The 12588-nt window shown below is 37.1% G+C and overlaps 1 protein-coding gene and 1 non-coding gene across 2 annotated transcripts in view; both read right to left on the bottom strand.

Moving 5' to 3' along the window:
• Nucleotides 1-316: 316 nt before the first annotated feature.
• Nucleotides 317-446, bottom strand: LOC137231349 (small nucleolar RNA SNORA3/SNORA45 family). The gene has a single exon (XR_010946473.1). It is a non-coding gene; the product is annotated as a small nucleolar RNA SNORA3/SNORA45 family (small nucleolar RNA).
• Nucleotides 447-4166: 3720 nt separating this feature from the next.
• LOC137229726 (NXPE family member 2-like) overlaps nucleotides 4167-12588 on the bottom strand; it is a gene marked incomplete at its 5' end in the record, with an annotated part of 31937 nt that continues 23515 nt past the window's right edge. Inside the window, 3 exon segments of the mRNA XM_067747673.1 lie at nucleotides 4167-6541; nucleotides 6920-7127; nucleotides 8800-8869. Coding sequence (XP_067603774.1) covers nucleotides 6006-6541; nucleotides 6920-7127; nucleotides 8800-8869 — 814 coding nt within the window.

The raw sequence follows: 12588 nt of genomic DNA, 5'->3' as shown, positions 1-12588 counted from the left end.
CAGGATCAGTGGGTCATGTGGTAAATCTATTTTTAATTTTTTGAGTAACCTCCATACTGTTTTCCACAATAACTGCACCATTTTACATTCCCACTAACAGTGCACAAGAGTTCCAACTTCTCTCTGCATCCTCACCAACACTTGTTTTGATAGTGGCCATTCTGATAGGTGTGAAGTGATGTCTCATTTTGGTTTTGATTTGCATTTCCCTAATGATCACTGATGTTGAGCATCTTTTCATATGCTTATTGGACATTTGTATATCTTCTTTGGAGAAATATCTATTCGATTCCTTTGCCCATTTTTTTTCTCTGATGCATGTCACTAACCTGGTGACTGACTATGCCATGAGGGCCACAGTCAGTGAATAAGGTCAGCAGCTACTCTTTGAGGACTCTAGCACAGTAAGACAATGGCTGATACCCAAGCATGACTCTAGCCTCGATCCTTTGCCCGCTTTATAATCAGGGTTTTTTTTTTTTTTGAGTTATAGCTATTCCTTATATATTGTGGATATTAACCTTTGTCAGATGTGTGATTTACAATTATTTTCTCCCATTCTTTAGACTATCTTTTCATGCATTGTTTCCTTTGGCATGCATAAGTTTTTAAGTTCGTGGTATAGTCCCATTTGTCTGTTTATTTTGTTATTTGTGCTTTTGGTGTCATATCAAAGAAATCATTGCCAAATTTAAAGTCCTAAAGATTTCCCCTATGTTTTCTTCTAGAAGTTTAATAGTTTAGGTCTTTAATCAATTTTGAGTTTATTTTTGTATGCAGTATAAGGCAAGGGTCCAACTTCATTGTGTTGTATGTGGACATCCAGTTTCCACAACACCCTTGGTGTTCTTTCCCTACTGTTTAGGCTTGGCACCCTTGGTAAAAATCATTTGGCCATATATGCAAGGGATTATTTCTATACTCTCTATCCTGTTCCATTGGCTTATATATCTATCTTTATGCCAGTACCACACCACCTTAATTATTACTGCTTTGTAGTATCATTTTGAAATCAGGAAGTCTGAGTCTTCCAACTTTTTTTTTGCAAGATTGTTTTGGCTATTCAGGGTCCCTTGAGATACCATATGAATTTTAGAAATTTTTTTCTATCTCCACAAAAAAATACCATTGGAATTTTGATAAGTATTGCATTGAGTCTGTAGATTGCATTGGGAAGTATGAACATTTTGATATTAAGTCTTCCAGTCCACAAGTATGCGATGCCTTTCCATTTATCTGTAACCTCTTTGAATGTTTTTTGACAATGTTTTGTATTTTTTAGTGTACAAGTCTTTCACCTCCTTGATTAAGTTTGTTCCAAAATATTTAATTCCTTTTTGAGTCTATACTAAATAGGACTGTTTTCTTTTTTGGAGGGGTTCGTGGGCCTCTCACTGTTGTGGCCTCTCCCGTTGTGGAACACAAGCTCCAGACGTGCAGGCTCTGCGGCCGTGGCTCATGAGCCTAGCTGCTCCGCAGCATGCAGGACCTTCCCAGACCGGGGCATGAACCTGCATCTCCAGCATCAGCAGGCGGACCCTCAATCACTGCGCACCAGGGAAGCCTGCAACTGGTTTTTGAGTGTTGATTTTTGTATAGTACAACTTTGCTGAATTTGTTTATTAGTTCTAACAGGTATTTTTGTAGAATCTTTAGGATTTTCTATATATAAGATCATGTCATCTGGAAATGGAGATAATTTTGTTTCTTCTTTCCCAATTTTTATGCCTTTTATTTCTTTTTCTTATCTAATTGCTCTGGCTAGAATGTCCTGTACTATGTTGAATCTTTTCCTTTTTCCTGATTCTAGAGGAAAAGCTTTCAGTCTTTCCATGTTGAATATGATGTTAGCTGTGGGCTTTTCAAATATGGCTTTTATTATGTTGAAGTAGTTTCCTTCTATTCCTAGTTTGTTTAATGTTTTTATCATGAAATGGTGTTGAATTATGTCAAATATTTTTTCTGCACTGATTGAGACAATCAAGTTTTTATCAATGTGGTACATTACACTGATTGATTTTTGTATGTTGAACTATCCTTTTTTCCAGATATAAATGATGTATGATCATAATGTATGATTCTTTTAATATGCTGTTGAATTCGGTTTGCTACTATTGTGTTTAGGATTTTTGTATTACTGTTCATCAGGGATATTGATCTGTAGTGGTTTCTGTTGTTGTTGTTGTTGTTGTGTCTTTGTCTGGTTTTGGTATCTGGTAATGTTGGCTTCGTTGAACACTCAAAGGGAATGTTCCCTCCTCTTTTATTCTTTGCAACAATTTGAGAAGGATTCGTATTATTTCTTCTTTAAATCTTTGGTAGAATCCTCCAGTTAAGCCATCTTGTCCTGGGCTTCTCTTTGTTGAGAAGTTTTTGATTACTGCTTTAAAGAACTGTTTGTATTCAGCATAGTTACAGGTCTGTTCAGATTTATTATTTCTTCATGCTTCAGTCTTGGTAGGTTGTATGTTTCTAGGGATTTATTTATTTCTTCTAGGTTGTCCAACTTGTTGGTTGATGATTGTTCATAGCAGTCTCATAATCTTTTTTATTTCTGTAACATCAGTTGTAGTGTCCTCTCTTTCCTTTCTAACTTCATTTGATTTTTCATTTTTTCTTAGTTAGTCTAGCTAAGCACTTGTCAAATTTTTGATATTTTCAAAAAAAAATCAACTCTTGCTTTTGTTGATTTTTTCTCTATTGTTTTCTTCTTTCATTTATCTCTGCTCTAGCCTTCATGATTTTCTTTCTTCTACTCATTTTGGGTTTAGTTTGTTGATTTGAGAACTTTCTTCTTTTTTTAGTGTAAGTATTTACCACAATAAACTTCTCTCATAGCACTGCTTTCACTGTATCACATAAGTTTTGACATATAGTGGTTTTTATTTCACTTGCCTCCAAATATTTTCTAAATCCCCTTGTGATTTCTTCTTTGATCCAGTAATTGTTTAAGAGTCCATTGTTTAAACTACAATGACATACCATCTCACACTGGTCAGAATGGCCATCTTCAAAAAATCTACAAACAATAAATGCTTGAGAGGGTGTGGAGAAAAGGAAACACTCTTGCACTCTTGGTAGGAATGTAAATTGATATACCCACTATGGAGAACGGTACGGAGGTTCCTTAAAAACCTAAAAATAGAACTACCATATGACCCAGCCATCCCACTACTGGGCATATACCCTGAGAAAACCATAATTCAAAAAGAGTCATATACCACAATGTTCACTGCAGCTCTATTTACAATAGCCAGGACATGGAAGCAACCTAAGTGTCCATCAACAGATGAATGGATAAAGAAGATGTGGCACATATATACAATGGAATATTACTCAGCCTTAAAAAGGAATGAAACTGAGTTATTTGTAGTGAGGTGGATGGACCTAGAGACTGTCATACAGAGTGAAGTAAGTCAGAAAGAGAAAAACAAATACCATATGCTAACATATATATATATATATATATATATATATATATATATATATATATATATATATATATATATATATATGGAATCTAAAAAGTGAAAGAAAGAAAGAAAGAAAGAAAATGGTCAGAAGAACCTAAGGGCAAGACAGGAATAAAGATGCAGACCTACAAGAGAATGGACTTGAGGATACGGGGAAGGGAAAGGGTAAGCTGGGACAAAGTGAGAGAGTGGCATGGACATATATACACTATCAAACGTAAAATAGATAGCTAGTGGGAAGCAGCTGCATAGCACAGGGAGATCAGTTCAGTGCTTTGTGACCACCTAGAGTGGTGGGATAGGGAGAGTGGGAGGGAGGGAGATGCAAGAGGGAAGAGATATGGGGACATATGTATATGTATAACTGATTCACTTTGCTATAAAGCAGAAACTGACACACCATTGTAAAGCAATTATACTCTAATAAAGATGTTAAAAAAAAAAGAGTCCACTGTTTAATTTCTATGTATTTGTGAATTTTCCTGTTTTCCTTTTGTTATTGATTTCTAGTTTCATTCCTTATACATACATGGGCTTTTGAAAGAGACTTGATAATACCAGTAAAGAATATCTTTACATTTCAAATGGCTTGCTCAAGTCTTGTAAATACACAAGCAACATAGTCAATATCTGTAATAATCTGAAGCTATCACTTCAAGGCCAAAGAATTATGAACTATATAGGTACCAGGATTTCTTTAAAAGACTGAACCAGAAGAAAATGGCTTAAAAGTCAAGAGTTTGACACTTAGCAACATTTAATAATTTTTTTACTCACTGTAAAAAACTACAATATATCATTGGCCTTATTATTAAAAACACATTCAAATACTACAACAAAACGTTAAAAAATAATCTCCAGCAACAAATGTAAGTAAATATTGTGCTGTCAGTACAGTGCCACTAGCCACATGTGGCTACTGAACATGAAATGTGATCAGTGCAACCAAGGAAATGATTTTTAATTTAATTTAATTTTAATTTAAACAGCCACATGTGACTAATGGCTATAATATTGTACAGTTCAGCTTTAGAACAAGTGAAGTAATAGACCCTCATTTTTCGATGCTGATTTATCACATTTAAATTAGAGCATTCAATTTTTTGAGGAGAGAGATGGGGTAGAAACATGCTGTGGAATGACACAGACACACTTCATTGCAATCAGAGAAGAGTAATGGTAACAAAACTGGAAACTCTATCAACTCAGAATTAGGTTAAACGAACTTAAGGTAACTTTGGTGGGACAATGATAAGTCATATAAGCATTTAAGAATGCAATGATTGGAAGAACGATTAGGTTTATTTTGAAAGTTTCCTATGCGAAGAATTAGAACCAAAAGAAAAGATTTCTAATGTGTGTTTCCTTATTTAGAGGAGCCTCGTCCTAAGCTGTATGGATTGACCTTTATACTGATGTTACAGTACTATAATTTCACTTCCTCTCCCTAAGAAACACAGTCCAAACAAAGAAATCACCCTGGAGTAACAATATTTCCACTCATGTGACCTCAAGTATATTAATAGAAATGGAGGATACTTTTATTCTGAGAGGACAGTTTAGAGACAAAGCTTATAAAGTCATTTGAGGTCCTCTGGAGAGGATCTCATCTCATACTTTTAAGATCAGCAAGAACCAGGGTTGTAGGGTCTGTACATTGACATAATACTAGTTGGTTTTTCTCAATGAGTTTGTGGGTTTGGACTGTGATCTCTGATTCTTACTGAAATCTAGAGAAAAACTGTTTACCAAATTTCAAATAATTATCTTAAGCACAAAGACTGTTATTATGATTTCACTAAGTTTCCTCCTACATTTCACATTTTCTGTAAACTTGAATCATTTAGACTGCTCCTTTCCAGGCCTTACATTTCTTAAAATCAAACTATGAATGATGATGTTTTGCTGTTCTGTCATCATACTCAGTACTGGAAACAATCTTTCAAATTTGGTTTCCTCTTCATAGTAGCATTATTCACAATATCCAAAAGATGGAAACAACCCAAGTGTCCATCAACAGATGAATGGATAAACAAAATGTGATATACACATAATGCAATGGAATATTATTCAGCTTTAAAAAAGGAAGGGAATTCTGACATATGCTACAACATGGATGAACCTTAAAGACATTATACTAAGTGGAATAAGCCAGCACAAAGGACAAATACTATACAATTCCGCTTATATGAGCTACCTAGAATGGTTTAATTCATAAAGACAGAAAGTAGAATGGTGGTTGCCTGGGGGGAGGGGAATTATTGTTCAATGGATACGAAGTTTCTGTTTGGGATGATGAAAAATTCTGGGGATAGATCAAGATGGTGGTTGCACAATATTGTGAATGTCATTAATGCCACTGAATTGTACACTTAAAATGGTTTAAATGGTAATTTTTATGTTACGTATATTTTAACAATAATTATTTTTATTTTGTTTCCTCCTACCTTGGATTTCATTAAACCATCCTTGCAGTATAAGTGAGGTCATCTGTAGAGAATGGCTGGTACTGGCTTTTTTTGTATTTTTCCTCTAGCAAATGTAGTTTAAGAACATGTTAATCTGATTTCCAATCACATAATCAGGTGGATGAACATTATCAGTGTTATATGCAGTAGTCATGTCCCAGGCATCAATAATACCCACATTGAGATCCACAAAAACATCCCTCATGATAAGATTCTGAATAGAACCATGAAAGTCACTAAACATCTCTGCATTTTGAGACATCCCCCTGGTGTTTTCAGTTTTCAGGATCATCTTGGTCTCTGGGCTTCACAAGAATAGATGTTCAATGGCCTTTTGAACATTGATGGCCCTATGGATAAAGATTTTGATGGGGAGGGGTCTGAAGTGCTGACCGAGAGTGATGACAATGGCTGTGTCATTGTCTCCTGCTACCCGGTCAATTTCCCATGGGATATAATTTTCATCCTTCACTGAGAACAGATTTTTGGTAATAAATGGATGACCATGCTTTTTCCACTGAATCAAAATATGTCTTTCAGCATCCAGAAGCACATGTGTTTTAAAGATCCCAGCTCCATGACGATCAAAACATTTTAAGGCTGATGGGAAAAAAAATCAATAAATCTTTTAGCAAAAGGAAAATAATGATATAATTTTTAAATGCACGTATTTGTAAAATTCTAGCCAAGATCACTTCTAACTCTAAGAGCACTGCTGCCTGTGGGAGGAAGGGAACTTTAACAGATGCATTCAAATCTTAACAAAATTTTGAACTTATTATCAGCATAGAGAAAGGGGAAGAAAATGTTAATATTTGTGAATGAAGAAAATAAAATTTAACTTTTCATTAAAAGCCCAAATCCAAATATTTGGCAAATTTTGAAAAATAATAAACGTCAGGAAAGGGAAGCAAAGAATTCTATAAAAATAACCTCTGAAGGCAACTGTAGTTTCAAAGTAAAAATAAAATACATACTTTTTAACCACTTTTGGTAAGTAGTGAATCCACTGACGCAGTGTTGAATCTCCCATGAGGTAAATAAGTTTTCTCTTCAAGCAGTCATTTATATTTTTTGTTTCATTTAACTCGATCTGTTTGCAAAATGCTGCAATCCACCTTCTTTTCACAGTATAACCGCTGGGAAAAGGAGTCTTCCTGCCAAACTGACAGTTTGTTTCTATGTTCTCACTCTCTGGCAATAAAAACTCCCACAGTCAGCAACTTTTATTATCACAAATTATTTCAGAAACACTTTCCTCATTTTATTCCTCTTTTTCCCCTTTTCCCTCCACCCTTCTCTGTCTCTGCCATCCTCTCTTCCCAAATATTTATTTAATAAGTTCATGTTAAGGGATGAGTTAAAATTTCTCACTTTTGAATAATCCCAATAATGAATGGTATTTCCTAGACTGGGGTTAAATTTTTTTCTTTGTGCATTTGTAATGTTTCCCAGGGCTTCATCTTGTCCCTAATGTCACTCAGTTGTGAGACAGCTAGCCAAAATCAGGGGGAAATATGTGGTGGCAAAAGAGCAGGACTCGGTAGCCCAGCTGAATATCATACCCATGACACTGGCCAGGGGGGACTGGACATCTTCTCCTCCTCAAACTCCTTATCCATGGAGAAAGCTTGAACACCTTTACAAAATGACTATTACACGTTGTTTATTTTGTATGTATTAGAACCATGTTTTCTAGTTAATAGGAAAACTCCTTCAATGTTTCTTTCTTGTGCCCAGAACTGAACTTAATATTCTGTGTGGTCTGATTAGTGCAGAAAAAGAGAGAAACATTATCTGCTTATTCTGAATATTCCACTTTGAAGTGGCCTAAGCTGAATTCACTGACTCATATCAAGCTTTCCATCCATGTGTGGCTCAGGCCATTTTTTATTTTGCCACTTAAAAAACACATCTTTTTTTCATCTACCTACATTGTTCAGATTTGGGGTATATGTTTAGGGACTTAAGTTTATCCATATTGAATTATATCAGGTTTATAAATGGCTCCTAAAATAAGTCTGGCACTGTCTTATAAGAAACTGCCTGACTTTACTAGAAATTACTGTCCAGGCAAGAGAGAAACCACAGGGGTGTTAAGAGGACTCAAGTGGCTTCAAGGGTCAAAGAACTTTCTTTGGTGTAAATGTTGGGTATGGACAATGGTTGCCATGGCAGAGAAGGGATCTGTCTTTCCCATAGACTGTGAGCTTTAGGTCTGGGTTCCTGATCCATTTATATCTCCACAGGATTTAGCAAAGTTCTTTGCCTATAGTAGGTCCTCAATAAACATGTGCTAAATATATGAGAAAAGGGCAATGGATAAATGCATACCCCATTGACTGTTAAAACAGAAGTAATTTGCTTTTCTAAAGTTGACTTTACTTTCAGGATAGCAGAAACATCACTTTGATAAGTGAGATGGCTTTGTATTGACCACTGAAGTTTATGTGATAAAATTTAAAATATTCACAGGAATTGCTAGTTCATAGAACTTTAACTGAGATGGTTTGGCTGAAAGAGAGATTTTCTAGCTCTGTAGTTCATTTGAGACATTTTCACCAGTATCCAATTATTGGCTTTTCAGGAACAAATCCCAAATTGAAATACAAGTACAAATAACCTGTACATTTTGAGAGAAGGCAGCTAAAATGAAGGGTTACCTAGCCTTTTATATCTGACTCAAGATGAAAATTGGTTTAAATTGATATGAAAATATTTCCAAGAATAAAACCCCTTCTGCAAAACCCAAGATGATTAATATTATTTATTCCAGGAAATGAAAGATTGAAATGGTTAATGTTCAAGAAATATCTCTTAAAGTAAGAATGTCCTTTAAATGGATAAATTATGAACACAGTAGACTTGTTACATGGCAAGACCTTGATGGAGGTAAAGTCCTTCATTATTTCAAGCCCCATGTTGGAACTTCAAGAAATGGGAAAGTAAAATAGCCTGATAGCTGTCCAGACATTAAAGTAAGAATGAATCATGGGGGACTTAGAGGGATCAAACCACTCTCAACTCTCTACAAATACTTTTTTCTTTATTTTGATATATTTTAGATATTTTGCAGGAAATAGACGGGCCAAGATTCTATAAAACTGTTCTCCTACTGATGACAAGAATGCAGAGATCCAGAGAGTCACTCACCTTCTTTGTGCAATTAATCAAATATATAGCTCTTTGATTTTACCTTCCAAATGATTTTCTACCACAAGCCACCCTTTCCACATTTACCACTCGTAGTAATTCAGTCCTTCATGGACATTTTCCTAGGCAGGTACTTCTCTAACTCAACCATGCATCAAAATCATCTAGAGTGCTTGTTACGACTCAGATTGCTGGGTTTCATCTTCAGAGCTTCTGATTCAATAGTTCTGGGCACTTGAAGAGATCTCTGTACTTCCACGGTCATAGCAGCATCATTCGCAATAGCCATGATATGGGAACAATCTAAGTGTCTATCAATGGATAAATGGGTAGAGAAAAATATGGTTTATATGTACAATAGCCTTAAGAAAGAAAGTCCTGCCATTTGCAAAAATATGGATGACCTTGGAGGACATTTTGCTAAATGAAATAAGCCAGATATAGAAAAACAAATACTGCGTGATCTCACTTTTATGTGGAATCTACAAAATCTGAACTCAGAGAGTAGAAACGGAGAGTAGAATGGTGGTTGCCAAGAGTTGAGGGTTGGGGAAGTGGGGAGATGTTGGTTAAAGGGTACAAACTTTCAGTTAGAAGATGACCAAGTTCTGGGGATCTAACATACAGCATGGTGGGTATAGTTAATAATAATGTATTGTATACTTGAAATCTGCTAAGAAAGTAGATATTAAGAGTTCTCACCACACACACAAAAACGCAAATTATGTGAGGTGATGGATATGTTAATCAGCTTGATTTTAGTGATTGTTCTACAACGTATATGTGTATCAAAACAGCATGCTGTACACCCTCAATATATACAATTTTTATTTATCAATCATACCTCAATAAGCTAGAAAAAAATTAGTTCTGGGGCAGGGTCCACAAATTTGGGTTTCCAACAAACTCTCAAGTGATGCTGAGGCTGCTGATACAAGGACATTACTTTGAGAACTATGTCCTAGATTGTTATAATATTGTCTTTCTGCCCCTTTGGGTTATCCCACCTAAATACATCCTCTGTGCTGCCTGTTTTATTCCCCTACACCAAATCTTTCCATGACTTTCCATCATCAACCTGCAGGATAAGGACCAAGGTCCTCAACTAGCATAACACTTCCTATGAGTATCTACTTCTCCAGCCTCTCCTCCCTGCACTCTCCTTCACAAATCCCCCCAGGAGTCTATTTTCTGTTCTCTGTTATCTCCTTGAGACCTCACTGTGCCAGGGCCTTGAAATATTATAGTGAATAAGTAGGTCAAATTTTATTCACTATAATATTTCAAGGCCCTGGCACAGTGAGTTTCACCTCAAGGTATAGGTCTTACCAATTAAGATGGTCACTTTACTGATCAATCAAATTCATTTCATCAGAATGAAATCCATCTGGGGGAAAGAAGGACTTCCAGGCCCAGAGCCACAGAGATCTCCAGGAGGGACAAAGGACACATTTTCAAAAATTGAGAGGGATTGCTGGAATCACAGGAAAGGATTTTTTTAGGTCAAGTGAAAAATATTTTCTTTATCAAGGGCATCTGAGGGCTGGAGAGCAGAGAGGCTGGGGTATCTGGACAGTGATGGCTGCATAGAGCGATGGAGTCATGAGAGACTGTGCTATAGCCTACCGACTTTGGAATAGGGGATAGAGGTATTCCAGTTCTGACTCTGCCACTTACTAGATGCTACCTACTCTGGCCAACCATAGTCGCTCCAGAGTATCTTACTGAGGCGCTTATCAGACCTCTATTTGGCACAAATTAAAATTTGTCTCAGTGGAAAACTTGAACTTTAAAACTTGAAACACTGATTCTTCTACATCCGTTCCAGGTAAGGTTGAAGTTGACAAAAGAGACCAATAGCCAGCTACCTCGTAAATTTTGTTACCAAAGCCAAACTTTGATGGGACCTTAAAATTAGGATTAAAAATATGTACTCATGGGGCTTCCCTGGTGGCACAGTGGTTGAGAGTCCGCCCGCCGTTGCAGGGGACACAGGTTCGTGCCCCGGTCCGGGAAGATCACACATGCTGCGGAGGGGCTGGGCCCGTGAGCCATGGCTGCTGAGCCTGCGCATCTGGAGCCTGTGCTCTGCAACAGGAGAGGCCACAACAGTGAGAGGCTCGCGTACCGCAAAAACACAAAAAAAAAACCCTAAAAAAACAAAAAAAAATATGTACTCATGGTATAAAGGCATTCATTTCAATGTGTCTTGTCTTAGTATTGAGTGTGCTTGTGTATCACATTTCAGAAGGGGTCCATAGTATTAGAAACATAACAGAAATGGAAAGAATTGTCAACAACTTGTTGCCTGTGTGATGTGTTCTCATGTGATGCCCCTTGTTTATTTTCCCATCATGATTTTCAATAAAACTCTTAAATTAAGAAGAAAAAAGACTTTTTTAACTTTGAAGAAGTGAGTGTCTGAGGAGGTAGCATCTGATTCTGCAGCTAGGGTTGGGAGAGAGAACCCTGGTAGGAAAATGTATTTACTTTGTGACAAATGAGAGAGAAACAGGCTAAGTCCCTGGACTTGTGGGAAAGAAAGATGCCACAGAACCTGGCGTGGGCCTAAGAAGGGGCACGAGAGCTTAGTGATAGTGAGAGTTCTTGGATCCAGAATCACCAGAAGCCAACTGTTCCTTGTGTGGGCACTAAATCACCTTTGAGAAGACTGAGATATCTACTTCCATGCATTGGGGGTGGGGGGCGGGCAGGGGGGATGGAGGCGGGGGAGAATAGATGGTTTGAATAGAGCAGGGGATCCAGGAAGTAAATGTGTCTTTTGGGAAGTAAAATGGGGTCAGGCAGATTATTGTCATGAACATAGCTCACTTGAGAAGCATGATTAGACCCAAAATACAGATCTGCAGATCTGCCAGACCAGGGACTTGGCATTTCCTGAGAGCAGCCAGGAGAGTGTGCAAGGAGAGCTCCTCCAACCCAAGCTGCAAGGAGGACCATCTCAAGAGGGAGCAGATGTGGCCAACAAGGAATGTGGAATCAGCACAGGTAGTCTCTGCCCATAGAGTTAAGACATGGCTCTCAGACCTTCAAGACAGGAAGGTCTCTGTCTTTGCAATTATTTAGGCCTTTATGTCTCCATGATTATGTCTCCTTTAGTTTTCAGTAAAATATTTATTTGAAAAAGTCCAGCCTCTTTTGGCTGAGCCATAGGATAAATGGATTTTTTCACACCTTGACCAAGAAAACAAAAAGAAGTAAAGGTGACCTAGGAGTGGAAAGGAAATCCTGTAGCCAGGTAAGGTCTCTTGTATCCTACCCCCTCCCCTTGTGTCATCATAATGTTTGAATTGGACTTGAACTTGAATTTCCAGGATATTGTGATATCCAACTTGCTCTTCTCGAAAACCAAGACTTTTCTACAGCAGCATTTACCAAACTATGGAACCACAATCCCTGAAAATGATCCATTAAACAGGTGGTCCAGGACTTCCATGAGAGTCCAGTGGTTAGGACTCTGTGCTCCCAATGCA

Source organism: Pseudorca crassidens, chromosome 9 (assembly GCF_039906515.1).
Source record: "Pseudorca crassidens isolate mPseCra1 chromosome 9, mPseCra1.hap1, whole genome shotgun sequence".
Classification (NCBI taxonomy): domain Eukaryota; kingdom Metazoa; phylum Chordata; class Mammalia; order Artiodactyla; family Delphinidae; genus Pseudorca; species Pseudorca crassidens.
This window is presented reverse-complemented; position numbering and strand designations above follow the sequence as displayed.